The following is a 19,353-nucleotide window of genomic DNA, read 5'->3' as shown; positions in this document are numbered from 1 at the left end:
GTAAATATGAAGGAATTAGCATTTACATCGACCTTAAAATCGACGATATGAAATTGAGAATGTGGAGATTTAAAATGAAGCAATGAGCAAAATTGCAACTTTGGAGATTTCGAATAAGGACCACTCTGAATTGCAGTATATATTATGACCTTTTAAGCTACATTCACGTAGCAAAAGTATGCAATTTTAACTAAACGGCCGATTTAGAGAGTAAATATGAAAAATTAGACTCAAAATTGAACTTACTATTGACGATGTAAAATAGAGAGAATTTGTAGAATCAAAATGAAGCAGAGAGTAAAATTGTAACCTTGAAAACTTGCATTATGAATCAGTTTGATTTGAAGTACAATTTATTACCTTTTGCGGTAGTTTTAATAGCTATAACCTATTTTTTTAATAGCAGACGACATTGGATTAAATTATTCATGTAAAAATCGTTTTAACTGAGATCGTGGATTCTTTGCTGTAACTAATTTTTAAACTGTCTATATTCATGAATTCTAAAATTTTAATTTCATACAGCTCGGGAGCAAATTAAGCAATAGATTGACACTGGAATAATCTATTTTCTTTCAGAATTCTAAATCAGCATTTCAAGTTAAAGAAGGAGGATTAGAGAAACTACATTCCAGTACTATTGCCATCATTAGGAAATAAAGAGTCATCTTAAGCTACTTTTACAATTTAGAGTTCAAAAGTTCAGTTCTTTACCAACACTATCTGATAAAAATTAGGCTGCACTTAGGCTATCTAGTAAATTGTTATCGATAATTACTTATTTTACGTCAGTCAAGAATCCTTGATATGCTTTTGAGATGATATTTGCCTTGTGCTAAGCCGGATAGGTTACTGCTTTATTAACTAGTGACATCTATCTTTCGTTGATAAAATAGCAACGTTTCCAATAGTAAAACCTTTACTAATCATTTCGCTTAGCAGCTTTCTGCAAATTTATCACTTCTCACATGCAGCTGTTAGGCTACAATTGCGCCATTAATTGTAGACATACATGTAACCTGCTGTTTTTTACTTCACAAATTAGCTTAAATCACTTGAATACTGACTGCTTAGGCATAATCTGCTAGATATTTTCTGCAACAGTAAAGACTAAATTTCATTTTCAATACATTCCTTGCACTATTTAAGTTCACTTTGTCATTTTCTTCCTCCTTAACAATTTGAATAAAGAAAATTAGCATACACGCCAATAGTCAACCCCAAAGTAAAGTAGCACTTAATTATTATTATTGAGGATTGGCAGAAAAGATCGAGTAAATTATTCTCGCTACAAGCATCTCAATTACTGACTTAATTTTAGTATATTTTAGAATAATATTTGATTAGTTTGATATTACTAACTGCTTTACATAGCAAATGAGGATGATGTAATGCGAAAGAGCAATAGTCTAGTAGTTGATGGTTTAAAGAAATTCCAAAGATAGGCTAGTAAGAAGTAGGATTTGTATTCCTTAATAATGGGTTATTCTTATTTATTTTTCAGTAGTTCGGCTGGTTAAGGCAGTATGTCTATCTTTTCTATCATTCATTTAAGTAATTTTATAAGTTTATTGTTAAAATTATTGTAATTTGGTGTTGTGCTTCAATCATCAATGCAACTGCGATAAAATTTTATGTAAACCTGAAAATATAAGATAGCTATTTTGAGTCATGTTGGATATTAGAAAGTTGATTGAAACAGTACTTTAAACAAATTGAGATAATTCTCCAATAAGCTTGAAATAACATTAACCCGAAGCAAGAATTTAATGATGAAAGTAATAACGGTAAAAATGACTACACAAGATTACTTGCTAATTTTGCAATATCTAGGATTTACTCCTATCAAGCATTTAGATTACATATCTTTGTCTTATAGTGAAGAAATAATGCAACATTCCGTGATAAAAGCTCAAGTGTACAAAATTATATTCTATTGTTACAGTGTTAAATACTGTATTACAGTAGAAATAACTATGTTAGGATAATTCTGTTAGACTATCCTTATTTAGTTAACTTCTAATTTGGATATACTGTGTTTTAATATAGCACTGACTTTTTATGACAGTGACACTTATACACATACTGAAATTAATAGTTATAATAGGGAATGCAAATCATCTGCTTACAGTTCGAATCATTGTGATTGTAATTTACTTATGGTAGACTGTAAATTATCATGGAAATGTTCCGTGATAGGACATATCGTAATCTGACTATTCTGTATTAGTCATTATATGTCTATGTTCGTAAATACTGTTGTCTGCATTAAGGGAGCAGTAGCTAAAATTAATATCTAATTCAGTAAATGATTCTAATGTTCATTGTATTAACTATGACTCATGAACTATTGAGGAATAGTATATAAATGCAGAATATCGTGAAATAAAGAAGAATTGTCCAACTTAGTGTTTAACGTAAAATACGAGGCGTTTAAGTCTTTGTGTAGTCTGCTAGTAGAGCAAAAGTGTTTGTGATAGTGCAGATATCGTTCCTTGATACGTGGTTCAAGGAATTGACTTATTGATCGTATATTGCGTTATCTTGTTGCAAAGCTGTTTTGTGACATCTATGTTTTCCGATATTTCAAAGTAGTACATATTCGTATGCTTCTTAGCTATATTAACTAGCCATCTCGTAGTAATTTCAGCTAGTTACAGGAATATCGCATGTTCACAGTGTAACAGTAAGTAATCTGAAGTAAGCACCATATGATATACTGAGCATATTATATAAATTGATACCGATCAGTGCTCGAGAGCATTCATCGAATATTCTTGTGGAAATATACTTGAATATATTGACATAAACGACAGTATTATATGATTCATGATAGGAAAACATAATGATTGTGACGGAAGAAAATAATTAATATTTAAATATTTCCCGATATATTCTGTACTAAGAGAATCTTCAGCCTTATGTCCAATATTAAGGTTCTCTAGTAATTGACCAGAATGCCCATATTATGAAGTCTGTATGCCTGATTAGTATCAAGATGATGACGATAAGAGCATTTTAGATGATTTTTGATACATAGATTGAGCTTGTTCTTGCTTATTCTGCTTTTCATACACCTTTCCCATCTTATAATAGAGCATCAGAATCTGAGGATGATTGTCATCAAAAGTACATAATTGAATTTTAAGCGATTTCTCGTACATTCGAATAGCCTCTTCATGCTTGTTTTGTTCAAAGTAAACAGCGCCGAGGTTACTATAAGATATGCCAACGTCCGGATGACTATGATCAAGGACTAAAAGCTGAATTTTTAGTGATTTCTCGTACATAGCAATAGACTCATCATGTTTTCTTTGAGCGAAATACACTGCTCCTATATCGTTATAAGATTTAGCAGTACGAGGATGATTTTGACCAAGAACTGATAATCGAATTTTGAGCGCCTTATCGTAGATAGAAATAGCTTGTTCAAGTTTTTCCTGATGAAAATAGACAGCTCCTATATTACTATATGAAGTAGCGACATCAGGATGACTATCACCAAGGACTGATAATTGAATTTTGAGCGATTTTTTGTACATGGAAATTGCCTCTTCATGCTTGCCTAGATTATTATATGCAGCTCCTATGCCATTATATGTCTGAGCAACATCTGCTTGGTTGAGACTAGGGACTGATAATCGAATGTTGAGGGACTTCTGATACATAGAAATAGCCTGATCTTGCTTTCCTTGATTATTATATATATTTCCTAGATTATAGTATGATTGAGCAACATTGGGATGATTGTGATCAAGAACTGACAATTGAATTTTTAGTGATTTATTATACATAGCAGTAGCTTCTTCAAGCTTGCCTTGATCGAAATATACGTTTCCTAGATTGCTATATGAGCTAGCGACATCAGGATGATTGTGATCAAGTGCTGATAATTGAATTTTGAGAGTTTTTTTAAACATAGAAATAGCCTCATCGTGTTTTTCCTGGCAATTATACGCAACTCCCATATTGTTATATATCGAAGCCACATCAGGATGATTGTGATTGAAGATCGATAGTTGAATTTTAAGAGCCTTTTTAAACATCGATATAGCTTCCTCATACTTGCCTCGATTATGGCATATACTTCCTAGACTGTGAAATGATTTAGCAAGATCGGGATGATCGTCATCAAGAACCGACAATTCGATTTTAAGTGATTTCTTATACATTTGAATAGCCTCTTCATGCTTGCTCTGATCGAAATAAGCAGCTCCCATATTGTAATATGATGCAGCAATATCGGGATGATTGTGATCAAGGATTGATAATTGAACTTCGAGTGATTTCTCATACATAGAAGTAGCCTCTTTATGCTTGCCTTGCTTATTATACACAGCTCCCATATTGTTATATGACTTCGCAACATCGGGATGGTTGTGACCAAGGATTGAGAGTTTAATTTTAAGTGATTTCTCATACATAAAAATAGCCTCATCATACTTGCCCTGATTACTATACGCAGCTCCCATGTTGTTATATGATTTGGCAACATTGGAATGCTTTTCGCCAAAGATTGATAATTGAATTTTGATTCCCTTTTCATACATACGAATAGCCTCTCTATACTTAGCCTGATCAGCATATGCATTTCCAAGATTGTTATATGATGTGGCAATATCAGGATGATCCAAATCAAGGATCGATAATTGAATTTTGAGTGACTTCTCATACATGGAAATTGCATCTCCATATCTGCCTTGATCAGCATACACATTTCCTAGATTATTATATGACGTAGCAACATCGGAATGCTCGTGACCAAGAGCCGATAATTGAGTTTTGAGTGATTTCTTAAACATAGCAATCGCCTCTTCATGCTTGCTTTGATCATTATAGATAGCTCCCATATTGTTATATAATTTAGCAACGTCGGGATGATCGTAACCAACAGCTGACAACTGAATTTTAAGTGATTTCTCATACATACGAATAGCTTCTTCATGTTTACTTTGATTGTAGTATATATTAGCTATATTGCTATATGATATAGCGATATCGGGATGACTGTGATCAAGGACTGATAATTTAATGTCGAGAGACTTGTTATACAAGGAAATAGCCTCTTCATATTTGTTTTGATTAGAATATACGTCTCCCATATTATCGTAGGATTGGGCAACATCGGGATGATTGCAATCAAGGACAGACATTCGAATTTTAAGTGACTTCTCATACATTGCGATAGCCTCGTTATGCTTTCCTTGATGCATATACGCAAGACCAATGTTGCTATATAACTTAGCAACGTCGGGGTGATTATGGCCAAGGATTGATAATTGAATTTCTAATGACTTCTTATACATACGAATAGCTTCCTCACGCTTGCACTGATCAATATACACCGCTCCCATATTATTATAAGATACAGCAATATCAGGATGCTTATGATCAAGAGCTGATATTTGAATTTGGAGTGATTTTTCATACAAAGAAATAGCCTCATCATATTTGCCCTGATCCGCATACACATTTCCCAGTTTACTATAAGATGAAGCAACATCGGGATGATTGTGACCAAAGGCCGATAATTTAATTTCAAGGGACTTATTATATATGGAAATAGATTCTTCATACTTGCCCTGTTTTCTATATACAGATCCTAAGTTGCTATATAGTTGGGCAACATTAAGATGATCGTGGCCTAAAATTGACAATTGAATTTTAAGTGATTTCTTAAACATTAAAATAGCTTCTTCATACTTGCTCTGATTTGAATACACACTTCCTAGATTGTTATAGGATTGAGCAACATCAGGATGATTATTATTCAAAATTAATAATCGAATTTTGAGTGACTTGTTATACATAGAAATAGCCTCTTCATGGTTTCCCTGTTCAAAATTTATGTTTCCTAGGTTATTATATGATTTGGCAATATCGGGATGATTGTGATCTAGCAGTGACAATTGAATATTGAGTGATTTCTTATACATGGAAATAGCCAGTTCATGCTTGCCTTGATGATAATACACATTTCCCAAGTTATTATATGACGTGGCAACATCTTGATGGTCGTGACCGAGGACGGATAATTGAATTTTGAGTGAGTTCTCATACATCGATATAGCCTGTTCATATTTGGCCTGTTGCTTATAGACAAGACCAATGTTGTTATAAGATTTGGCAACATCAGAATGGTTGTGGCCAAGGACTAGCAATTGAATTTTAAGTGACTTTTCAAACACAGAAATAGCCTTTTCGTGCTTGCCCTGATTAATATATACAGCACCCATGTTGTTATATAAGGCAGCAATGTCGGGATGATCATGACCAAGGACTAACAATTGAATTTTAAGTGACTTTTCAAACACAGAAATTGCCTTTTCGTGCTTGCCCTGATTAATATATACAGCACCCATGTTGTTATATAAGGCAGCAATGTCGGGATGATCATGACCAAGGACTGATAATTGCATTTGGAGTGATTTCTCATACATGGAGATAGCCTCATCGTATCTACATTGAGTATAGTAGATCGTTGCTATCTTTAGGTAAGAATGATTGACACCTAAATCTCCTTTGCTAACGTAACTTAATTTCTTATCAAGTGATTTTATATAGTCAGCCAATGCTCCATTCCAATCTTCTTTGACTTGCTTTATGTCACCATGTCTCTCTAAACATCGAATAATCATTCTTTCTTCTTTCAGCTTCTCAGCTACTTTTCGTGCTTGTATAATTATTTCCTCGGCTTTCGTCCATTCACTTTGTTTCATATATATGCTACTCACGCGAAGACAGATATCACATTCAAGTCGATCTAAATCAGCAATTCTTACAAACATAACTTGAATTTTATCCAAGATTCGTGTATAACAAGATATTGCTTCGTTAAGATTGCCAGCCTGATGATTTTCTATGGCCTTTGCATAAAGTGATTTTATTGCCTGAAGGAAAGCAGACTTGCCAGATCGATATTCCATACTTAAAATCTAACGAATAACAGATTCAATATCAGATAACATTAGCTAAACAAACAGTTCAATTATGAGATGGCAAATAAGACTTACAGTAAACGAAGATTACTACAATTATTAAAGATAGCTTTCTTCTAGGCTAATAATTTGTGACTTTATCACCGATTGTCATGTAATAAAGATCTGGTCAATTATATTATTTGGTGTCGTAGATATAGCTTGACAAAGATAATTATCGAAAGTAATTAACATAGGTACCTCGTCATGCCTGTGGAGTTATATAGTGTAGGCTATAAGACAACAACAATTTAGGGGCGGCACTCAGAAAAAAGTTTCTATAGTTACTTGCAGCGCTATAATGGCATGCAATGAAAAACATTCTTAATTGGAGATTACCGCTCATTATCATTGAGTATAAAAGTGCCTGGTACAGTATAAAATATACCTTAAGATATACTCTACTACATTATCCAATGTGGTAGATATTGGTAGATGACAATAAGCTTAGAAAGTAATTAACTGGTTTACCCAGTTGCTTCTCTAATGTCTAATGCTCTTGCTATAAAGTACCAGAATAGCTGTAAATTGAGGGGCAATATCATGAGTAGGACATTGTTCCTTATGTAATAAAACCAGTACAATTTTGTAACCAAAATGAATAGAAGTATTTATATGGCATAGCAACTGTTCGTAACAAAGCAGATTTTAAATACTGTTAATTAAGAATTATTACTCCTCAGATGGAATTATTTGTGATAACGCTTTCGTACACCGTGGCATACCGTATGCATTAAAGATGATATCATATGCATACTCTTAACATACGATTCGTAGTACATCGGAATACATGAATATACACTGTATTATTTCTTCTGTATTATTGGTATATGGAAGATGGAGATGGCCGAAAAGATATGACATTGGACGACAGTAAGCTTAATTGGTTCTGTATGATGTTCACAGACGTATCATGATATCGTCTTGCTAACTTGTATTGAATATCAGACGTGGGATAATTGAATACAGAGCTAAATCGCTTATACGCTGACTGTCATACTTTTCTATACTCAATTCAACGAGAAAACTCTTTAAATGATACATTAATTATAACTATTAATCTTCTTATACTTGCTCAATCTTGATATTTTAAATACGTTGCGGGCTTAATGTATACTCATAAAACGATCTTGTTATTATTGTACTGTAGATATCCTCTATCGAGTCAATATTTAGTAATTTCAAGCACTAGTGCACTGCGGTACTTAATCATACAATGCAAAAATTTGAATTTAACAAATAATAATATAACCTCTGTCTCAATTGCGATGCAACTAGTAGCTCTCCATCTAACTGAGGGTCTTAATGTTAGCATTTCAGCTGTAACAGACAAGAGTTCTAGTTGATATCGAAAAAGAATAGATTAGTTAACTCTAGACTAGAGTCATAAACTAAGAGAGCTTCTTAGGTTTTCATTATTGAAAATATTCTTAGCTATAGAGCGACATGAATAGAAAGTAGCTTGACTTTTCCAGTAAAGGCTATCTTATCTGATGAGTTCTTATTATCACATATGCGTACATTTGTGAATGACTTGTTACGCTTATTTTGCCCAATTTATAAACTAATTCATTGCTATTTAATTCATCTACGCCTAATCTAGATTGTAAACTCTTTTCTTACTCATTGCAATTGATTCAATAATTTTACAATATACGGGTATTTATATAGGATTGTAGTGATGGAGGGTTCGAAGAGTCAGGTCAGATAATGTGGTTTTAGTTGCCATGAGTAAAGTGTGAATACTACCTGTGACTAATAATGTAACTTAAGAAATCAAAGGTAGAAAAAACGGCGGTATTTATAGCTATGGCATTAAAACACATGCAGAGAACATGATTGTAGGATTAGATTCAACATATGTCATAACAGATTATAGAATAGCAGATGATTGTAGAAAATAGCGAGGACTGTAATAACTAAATGTAGTAAGCCATATTTGAATGTAGAGCGAACAGACTGAAGATATGTCTCAATATAAGATCATACAAGATGTCTATATTTAAGAGTAGAATATAGCCGTTGTATGTTCTAAATACACTACAATTGCATTATACGAATTATTAAAAAAACTGGCTGCAATTCAATAGAGATTAAAATGAAGCTTTGATTTACCATTCAACAAAAATACTTATTTGCTTATCATATAACCGTCTATCGGTACAATTAATAGGCTTATCTAGTAATAATATCTTCTCTGCTGACAAGAGCATCTATAACAGAAGTATATAGCCATGAAATTGCACTGGAATTGATTAATAATCAATTTTTAATTTTTTGGAAATTCTTAGATATTAAAAAATTTTAAAATGTTAACAATCGTTATAATTAATTATCGGTATTTACAACACTTGAAACTTATGCTAGAGATCATGCACGCTTGATTTACTATAGATCTATTGAGATCACTCTCGAGTGAGCTTTCGTATGGGCAATGTTATAAATTTGTAACGAGGAATATTTAAAACTATAGCAGAAATCACAGCACTACGAGTCTACTTTCAGCTTTGTTCTCTTTAACTTTTACAAACACCAAAACTCTAAATGCTAACGATATTCTATCATTAGAAGAAGCATTAGAAGCGATAGGCTCCCTTTAAACAAACAGAACTCGAAATTTGTTAAACAATTCAGAAATAAATAGTGCTGTAAAATTAAGCAATTTTCTATTGAAATCATGTAAAACATGTCACTGATAATTTGACACATTCCTAGATAAGCAATCTTATTTTACATTAAACTGATTGCTATAAGCGATTCTCTTGAGAATTCAAAATTTTGACAGTATACTATTTCCTATTTTATAAAGTGGTATCAGCATACCTAAAATAAAATATAAATTGTGTCTAAATAATTTATATGTTATCAACTCCTTACTCATGAAATAAATTGGGTATAGCACCTGCTTAACTTAATAACGAAATTAAAATATAATACTGTTATAGGTAATTTATAAAACTGGCTGCAATTTGATAGAGAATAAAATTATTAATGATAAGTTAGTCATTTGACAGTATTACATATGCACGTAACTCTTACAACTTAACTTTGCGTTCATACAGTATATCACAAGGAAGTGATAAATCTGATTTTAATTGTGTTGCTTGCAATATTCGCGTTATTTCGGCAGTAAATTATGCCTTAATAAACAGAAAAAGGATTTGCATGTATCGATTTATTCAACTCCTTGATTAAAGTAACATATATTATCACGACAGTTGACTAAGTAATTTATTCCAATCGCAGGTATCTTAAAAATAATACAGCTTACTGTATCTATTTATCAAATGTATCTGTCTGATTAACATAGGCTAGTCTATCAATACAATCTAATTGCCGATCTAATTGTAAAATTTCTACCTACAAGACTATCTGTAAGAGAAGAACGTAGCAATGAAATTGTACTGGTATCAATTAATTACCTATTTTAAAAAATTTTTGGTAATATCTGATATTATAAAAATTCAAAAACCGTAACTATGGATTATTATCAGCAGTGTTTAGAATATTTTTAGCCTATCGTGGAAATTAAACGCTCTTGATTTTACTGTTGATTTATAGAAATTGCTCTGGAATGAGCCATTAAATAGGGCTAGTATGTTGTAGTAGTAGTAACGCAAACACAAACATGAATTCCTTTACTCTTTTTTAGTCCGAATCTTATAAATAGAATTCAACTCAGCCATGATTTAGCAAAGTTGCTAAAAGGCATGGTTGCTAGAATGCAACATTAAAAAGTGAAAATCTTCGGATTTTAATTTCAAAATTAAAAAATTTTGCAACCGGTAGATTTTAGAACGAGTTATTCCGGATGGAGATCTGTGCCGTCTTTTATATTTTAGTCTCTTCATCTAAATTTTTGGTCTCGGCGATGCGTAAGCTGGGTTGGTGTAAATTAAAGAGTTAATTTTACCATTAATGAGATTGAGTAAATGAAACTGAAATTGAAGTTAATTCCTTACCTATCTCTGTTTCTTCCAGTGACATCGTACTATAATGATAATTGAAAAAACGTATTTGAGATAGATTAACACGCCTTTATATTCTTATAATATATTTGCAATTAATATTTATTAACTCAAATTGATCTAGTCAAAGCTTTCTTAAATCAATTTGCCTGAAATATCTCGAAATAGATTAAGGTTTAAAGCTGACCTTTAAGCTAGTAAAAATGCACAGTATGAAAAGGGTGATACCCTATTGAGTAATAAACAGTGAAAAATGATTGTATTAGCTTTACTGCCATATATTAATTATTCTTATGAAGAAAAAACCCTAACCTGTAAGGCAATTAAAACGTCAAAAATGTAGAAAAATATTTCATCCAACTTCTGTCGATAGTTTAAACCGGTAATAATATAAGCTCCAAACATGGAAATCATCAGTATCAGTAACAGTATGATATGTTTTCTGAAAAGAGTAAGCATAAAAAAGTGCAGTCAAATACTAAATCTTCGAGATAAAGTAATAATAATACTAAATGTGTGATCAACTATTAGGTGAATATACTGCTTTGATTTATCTAATGCTATAATATTAACCATTATTTCATGTTGAACTTGGGACCGTATTGGCGAGATAAAATCAAAAGCATCTATTAAAATTAGTATATTGGTTTACTTACGAAATATTTTTTCGGGTGTATTTCGTTGTACTGGCATAATATTTATAGATTGATACAAAGTATACGACCAGGGCAACCTAGTTATGCACAATTTTGAATTCATTAGATATTTCTTTAGTATTGTAAGGACTAAGAATTTAGCTTTATTTGATTGCAGACGACAAGAAATCGCAACAACTGCTAGATTATCATTACAAAGGCAAAGACAGCCACCGGGACTAGAAAGGTTAGCGATAAGTTATTGTTGTTGCTCAACCAACATCTGTAAAAAAAGTCAAGTATTAAGCATCAATTAATAACTAGTTCTAATTATATTTTCTGTATAATTAGGATAAAGGTTTAGTTAGTAAGCTAGATCATTTGTATAATTCGGTGAAAGCAATTAGGTATCCTAATTAATAGTGGTATCGCATAGTTGAGACTGCCTCATGGCTTTGGCTCTGGAAGTACTCTAATGGTATAATTTCTTCATTTGAAGGAGAACGAATGCGTATGATCAAATGTTAGGACTAATTTTAGAAAATTTTTGGCTTAGCTCCGAGATAGTTTGTAATTGGTTTACGTGGAATACAGACAAGTAGTATTATCTGATTTTCAAGGAAAGATTTAATTTATCACAAAACAGCGCATTTCAAGAACGCATAGGCAGCTTGATATTTATAAGTAGAGTTTTTATGCAAATGTTTCACAATATAATTTATTCCAACTCACGTTTGCGGATTAACATAAATTCTTGAAAAAGCTCCTGCAATAGGTCCAACAATCATACCAGGGATTCCTAAATTAGGTATAAATTTAATAACATGATTTCAGTGATATAGAAGGTGCTAATTTTCAAACCTATATACAGTTAAATCCGTTAATTTTTTTTAAGGTGTTCTGGTTATCTTGCATTGTTATACAGTCTACGTTATTATATTTTTTAGTTTTATATAAAATGGCAATACTTATTTCTTCATTTAAACTCTAAACTAATTCATGATTTGGCTAGTAAAAAAGAATGCGACCGTTGGCATATTATTTAAAAAGATTTGATATTTGCATAATTGTATTTCAACTTTAGAATGGTAATTATATAATAAACTCTGATAAATGAGAAGCTTTGAAATTTAAAATGAATTATTGGTAACGATTTGTTTTGTGAAATTATTATGAAGCCTTAATTATATATTAAAATTCAATGACAAACGTGATTGTTATTCAATGAATCTACGAGTAAGATATAGCGTAAATTAAATGATATTCAAGATAATAGCCTACTTTATAATATTCCATAAAAATTAGCATATTAAGCAATTTAGTAGCAAGAAATATTGTAATTTTTCAGATAGTACTATTTATTACCATAAAATATGATGTTATATATATATACGCTATGGTTAGCTAATGGGATAGCTAAATCCCTTGAAAGTAATTTAGAAGTCTAATAACAGCAGTTATTGTTCAACGATTTCTATCTAACAAATGATCAAATGCTTCATATGACGACCGAAAACTCCTCCGTTTGTCGTGCTATAAAACATTTTAAGACCAAATGTAATTATAGCTGGTAATAGCTACACTTTAAAAACTGTTAGCAAGGATTTATCAATTAGCTTATAAAGTACTATATTATAATTTCTAGTTTTAAAAGTTTAAAAGCACTTATGCATATGCTGTAGCCAATAAATAATTGCAGTACCGTAGGATAAGAGTACTAAACCCAGTTCATTCACTTTGGATTTAGCATTGATTACGCCATTCATATGAAAGTGGACTTCAACAATTGTCGCCATCGACGCAATCAAAGCGAGATCATGGGTGGTAATAGCAACAGGTAAGCAAAAACTTGCCCACTATATTAAGAATAATTTATAGATTCGATTAAAACAATTATTTAAATTTCTACGCTGATTTTGTATGTTCTTTTATAGCGATAGCAAGAGAATTTTTTCTATCTTGGACTTACATTAACTTTAACATTAATAAGTTGCAGAAATGGGCCAACAATAATCAATATGCTGGCGGCGAATGTAGTAAAGCATAAGTTTATTGATGAAATACTTTTTCTTCCTCGGCTACGGCTTTTATTGTGACATTTTCGATAGAATTAAAATTAAAAATTAAAGAAATTGCACGTTGATTTAATTAGTAAATAACATTAATGCAAAAATGAGTGTGATTGAATAGATACCATAGAAAGTTGTGCAAGAAATATCTAGTTAATGATTAATCTACGATTTGCAAAATTTGATTTATACATAACTTACATAGCTAAGACAATATGAATAATGAGGGTGACTAAGCTACCACCAATGCCAACTGCAAAGCATGGGAATGTTGTCGGAAGTGTAAAGTAAATTGGAGCAATCTATATGGACGGGAAAATTGAATGAAAAGGCACTTAAATTCACCTTGAATGAACATGGCCATAATCGTAGTCATTATAAGCAGTTAACTAACACAAAGCAAAACATACATTTTATCATACTCTACTTACAATTTGTTTTGGTTTAATATATAATAAACCATAAACACCAAATGCGTTGCAGTCACATCTGGATGTTTTAGGATTGGTCACATTATCTTTAACTCTTGAGCAAGTTTTGTTGTTCCATTTACCGCTGTCATATTCAATGATGGAATGAAAATTAGTCGTACGTACAATTACAAGCGATACAATTTTGAAAATCTTCTGCTGTATAACAAGGAAGATTCGCTAGAAATTTCCAAACAATTTCAGTAGAGATAGAGCATTAAGCTAAAGGTTATAGTTACTATGCCGTTATATAACTGAACAAAGCTAACAATTTACCAACGACCTATTGCATATACTAACAAATGTCATAATATTCCATAAATAAAATAAGGGCCGATGATTCATATATAGTGATGATGATATATTAAAATAAAGCATGTAGGCAACGATTTTACCGATAGTCTCTCGATAGACTAACACACTACGAAATTTTATGTTTAAGTGGATATGCCACAGTTATCAAACAAAATGGGTTAAAATTAGAGTAAACTTATAAAACTGTATTCATATAACTAGTAAAAATCTCATTTCGTAGCAATAGGATGTAGGGAAACTGTACAAGCGTTTATTCTCTTACCTTGTGATATCGAAATATGCACAAATAATTGAAGTTGTACTGATTGTAACCTGTAATCAAAAAATCGATGATAAATTTTAAGCAATACGAAGATTAAAGTATTTCTGGAATGTTATAATTGGAAAATTTACGTTAGTTTGGAAGTGTTGATAGTTGATGTAGATATTGCTGAGAGTTGTATTAGAGATTTTGGGTAAGGTAGTCGCTGATACTACTTCCGATAGCATGGCTAGTTCATTCTCGGCACTTAATTCTATGCTGTTAGGGATACGCGTATGATTATGTAGCGATAGAAAGAAATAAGGTTACTTTATAATATGATCATTGGTAGAATAGAGCATGTTCCAATATTCATTTATAATCTACTTCAAAGCTAATTTATGATTCAATGCTTGTTTACCTGGAATCAAGATCAGTACGAACTACTGGCCATAGATTTTGTAATGAAGAAAATTTAGAGGCGGCTACTTTAGTGATTTTTATAACTGGAATGATAAAAAGTGGACAATGCTATTAATTTTCAACTGGTAACTTTACATATGAAAATAGAAAACTTTCATCGGCAATGATTTTACTGCCCGATCAATAGTTAAGCAAATGATAATTATGCATCATTGCATGCTAGAACAATTTAACGAATAGGCTAATTTATCGGAGATCCTATCTATGGCTGGTTTCTACTAATGAATAAATACAAACCATTATTAGCAGCAAATAAGTTATCGTTGAAACTTAAGCTGGTAGTGGTTAAGAATTGAGTTGTACTTGAAGCATACGGTATAGTTATGACGGAAGTATTAGCATTGGTTGACTGAATGTATGAATCTGAAGCAGCATATGATTAAAAAGTGTTACAATTAGAATTAGGCATACATACGGCTATATAAAGCACTAAAATATTGATTCCATGAAGTACATAAAATAGTATTTGTTGTATTTTTATCCGTGTTCTTACGATAGGTATTCTTATTTATGGCTAAAGATTGGCCAGAAAAGTTAGTTTTAAGTCCAATATCGTTTAAACTCTGAATTAAGGTGGCGAGCCTTGCGCTATTCTGCAAAATTAAAAATGAACATTACATTAGAAATTTCTTATTTATTTCTTTAGCTATTGTTGCGTAGTTATTTATAGCTTAATAACGTTATTGCGTTTCGCTCATAGATTCGATTCACTCAAAATGGCAAGGATAGACAGCATCTCTAGCGACTTACTGCTTGCTTAGTGATATAGCTCCATCCATTAGCATTGTCAGCGTTTATGATATTTTGAACAGCTGTAGCTATGGACTAGACAAAATTTGAATGTTATATCGTATAACAGAATTTCTAAAGCTACACATTTAATGTATTTTTTAATAAACTTACCATTGATTGGGTTGCACTGTAATTTGTCGCTAGAGACGATAGCCCCTGTATAATATTGGTTGCTGTATTTAAATCTCCAGTTAATAAGGGCATCGCCTTTGTATAGGTTAGTGCTGGCCCTAGACTATTAATAATTTGATTTATTGCGCTTGCTCGAATTGAACTGGATGAATTCTAGTTTAAAAATAAAATAAAATTTATCTCGTGTGACATAAATATCTTCGAATAAAAGTCCTAAACATCGTAATGCTAGAAAGATTAATATCGTAGGAATAATAAACGTTATCATGATTAATATCAAAGTTATAGCATAAATTTGAGAGAGTACTATAAAATTGCCAATGTAATGATCTATTAATTATTTACTAGCTACAGCTTCCTGAAAATATATTCATGTAAAAGAATGACTATATAGTAGTTTTCACATTATACGTTGAAGAAAATGAATGAATGCTACTGACATAGTTATCCATTTTAAACCAAAACAAAGGTGCTATACAGTACCTTAATCCAGGAGTTTAGGAGCATAAGCTGTCCTCTAATACAGTTTAAAAAATTAGGTTCCTCCCATCCATGTGAATTATTACCGAAATAAATACAGCGACGTGTAGCGGTACCTTGTCAACATAAAAAAGTGATCTGTTATGTGAGATTAAAGGATTACAATTTCAATCCTTTTAAGAAATAGCTTACAAATACATTTAATTGTCTGACATTAGGGCCAGCATAACATACCGATTGCTTGATACGGGCACTTTTGTGAAGTTGTAGAGGTTGGACGAGAGATTTGCCATACTACATCCTTATAATTGTCGCTTTGACAAATGGAAGAACCTATTAGGGTAATACAATATTTAATATCACCAAAGGTTGGATATTGAAACAAATTATCGATTGGCTTATCATGCACTATTATTTAATGACTACTCTGACATGCAGAAAAATTTTATAGGCTATAATAAGAATCTTTTTCAGAATTATAAGTAATTGTAGATTAATACGTTATAAAGTATGATGTAAGTTTGCAGCTCGCATGCTTGCAATTGTGGTAGAGATAAGTAGAGAAGTAGACATTTTTAGTGTTATAAATGAAGAGAAATTTACTCTAGTACAAGATATAAATACTCCGGATGAGACATACGACTTTCCAGACTATATATGATTACAAATCATAAATCAAAGCTAAAAATTTGCCTAGAATATCTATTTGATTAGGATACTTTGATTTTGATATCAGAGTACTTGTTATTTTCAAACATAAAGTTTATTAAATTCTACTGACCTTGAGCAATGACTGTAATATTAATTTGAGCAGATGTAGAACCGATTTTGTTAGCTGCTATACATTTAGCTATCTGATACGGACTTGGATATGCGATACTTAAAAGTTTAAGTTCTGAAGATGTTGGCGCATTCACAATGGACAACGAAGAATTTGCTATTATCATGTAAAAATGCTCGCTATTAGTTGTCGCTATATGTGAAAATACTCTATTAAACCTGAAGATTTTCCCCAGTTTTACGTATAAACTCATTCTATTACCTGATACAGTTTTATCGTCAATTACCCAAGTAAAATTGACTGTTGTTGAAACATCGCCCATTCCATTATTCGTAGTTATAAGGAAACAATTTATAGCAATGTTACTTCCTTGCAAACCATTTGCACCAAATACTTGAATGACTGGAGCAATTTCTAGTCCTACCAATAGTTCATATCACAATTATTGACATACAGTTATTCTTAATGAAATGATAGACTACCTTTTATTGTGCCCAGTAGTCTAATAAGTCGGTATCTATTTGATGGACTTACTTTTATCGCAGTATTGGCCCGTGTAATTCGGATCGCAAGAGCAACTCTTAATGCCTGACTGCGAGGTCACGTTGTTGCCATTACAGCATTCATTTGCTGGGCAAGAGGCTAATAATCATAAAATGTTTGGCGGGAAGTTATTCAAATTGTAAATTCGTTTTGGTGAAACATTTTTCAGTAATGAATAGATTCAAAAAAATAATTTACAACTAGCGGAATCCTATTCGCTTCTATTGAAAACTCTTACTATGATACAGAACAGACTATAAACTGATTGCAGCTATTTTCGTTAAAAAGGGCATGGTTTTAAAAAGATTTAGAAGCTGATATTCAATGAGTAAAGGTCTCCTCCATTTATTAATGATTATGGATGGTTATTGTTGTAGCTAAATTGTAATTGCACATCAATTCTTAAACTTTAACTATCATTAAGTGATATTTATAGCTAAAAGTACAAATTTTGCTCTTGTCTTTTCCATAAATCAACTAAATTACGTTGTATTCTCTTCAAGAAAAAATAATCAGTCATAATTTGTTGCAAAAATCCATTTGAATCGTACTTTAAACAATATTACCTACTCGTTTAACTACATACTTACCAGATTTGACATCATAGATTAAGGCAGACTAAAATATAAAAGCAAGAAAGATTAGCTTCATTACCATGGCCAATAAAGATGATCATAATCAATTTAATGGTTGACAACATTAGTATCCCAGCTAAGTGCGACAAACCATTTTACTTTTCTAATTTATACCGACGGTAGCAATTGCTCATCAATCTTATAACCTCGAGCATGGAAAAGATCAATTAAGCGATAAATAACATCTACCTGTCGGTTCGACTTACCAGTATAGCAAAGCATAGAAAATGCTTGATTAAGCCACTACTTTTCATAATTTTCAACTCCTTTTCCTTGGCTGTATCAATCGCTATGACAGAAGATAATCAGACTATAAGTAAAGCTTAGCTTTACCTTCTCCTATCGCAACGATTAATTTCTATTTATCATTTCTGGAAAAATGGCAAAACTATTTACAGTTACCTTGAATGAAAATAATGCTCCCGTAATCGATGAACTTTGAGTCCTATCTTCACAACGGCGACTATTATTAATTGACTGCCAGGCAAGCCAGTTTATATGCTTGGGCGTCAGCAATTTTCCAAGTGATTTAAGTCTATTCATAACCTTGACTAGTGGTGTAGAAACGAGCCTGCAATCATCCGCGAGACAATACTGGGCGTTTTCAATATTGATTATTATGAGGCATAACGCTCAGTGTTATCTATCATCTTGAATTACTTTCGTTGATTTCGTCGATTACGTCATAACGTCTTGAATGCAAGGGCATAATAGATAAGTAATAACAAAGGGCATTATCTAACGGCATCCATTAGTTTATTTTAATATAGCAGTAAATAAAATTTCTGCTATATACAGTAGTTTATCAAGGCACCATTGACGAGAAATCTTG

General features: G+C 31.8%; 2 protein-coding genes across 2 annotated transcripts; both read right to left on the bottom strand.

Annotated features, from left to right (window-relative positions):
* Nucleotides 1-2,993: 2,993 nt before the first annotated feature.
* Nucleotides 2,994-8,292, bottom strand: TRIADDRAFT_60819 (uncharacterized protein; the record flags this gene model as incomplete). Its single annotated transcript, XM_002116772.1, has 3 exons — nt 2,994-6,935; nt 7,491-7,604; nt 8,230-8,292. The coding sequence occupies 3 exons, from the start codon at nt 8,290-8,292 to the stop codon at nt 2,994-2,996; spliced, it is 4,119 nt and encodes a 1,372-aa protein (XP_002116808.1).
* Nucleotides 8,293-11,114: 2,822 nt separating this feature from the next.
* TRIADDRAFT_60818 (uncharacterized protein) lies at nt 11,115-19,230 on the bottom strand (the record flags this gene model as incomplete). The annotated part of the gene is made up of 21 exons (XM_002116771.1): nt 11,115-11,174; nt 11,258-11,387; nt 12,313-12,379; nt 13,283-13,436; nt 13,550-13,664; nt 13,851-13,951; nt 14,081-14,204; nt 14,697-14,746; nt 14,828-14,954; nt 15,097-15,181; nt 15,652-15,751; nt 15,909-15,983; nt 16,062-16,235; nt 16,566-16,678; nt 16,797-16,895; nt 17,344-17,457; nt 17,605-17,763; nt 17,878-17,985; nt 18,477-18,504; nt 18,728-18,810; nt 19,182-19,230. The coding sequence occupies 21 exons, from the start codon at nt 19,228-19,230 to the stop codon at nt 11,115-11,117; spliced, it is 2,115 nt and encodes a 704-aa protein (XP_002116807.1).
* Between the last annotated feature and the right edge of the window lie 123 nt (nt 19,231-19,353).

Source organism: Trichoplax adhaerens, genomic scaffold (assembly GCF_000150275.1).
Source record: "Trichoplax adhaerens TRIADscaffold_18 genomic scaffold, whole genome shotgun sequence".
Lineage (NCBI taxonomy): Eukaryota > Metazoa > Placozoa > Uniplacotomia > Trichoplacea > Trichoplacidae > Trichoplax > Trichoplax adhaerens.
This window is presented reverse-complemented; position numbering and strand designations above follow the sequence as displayed.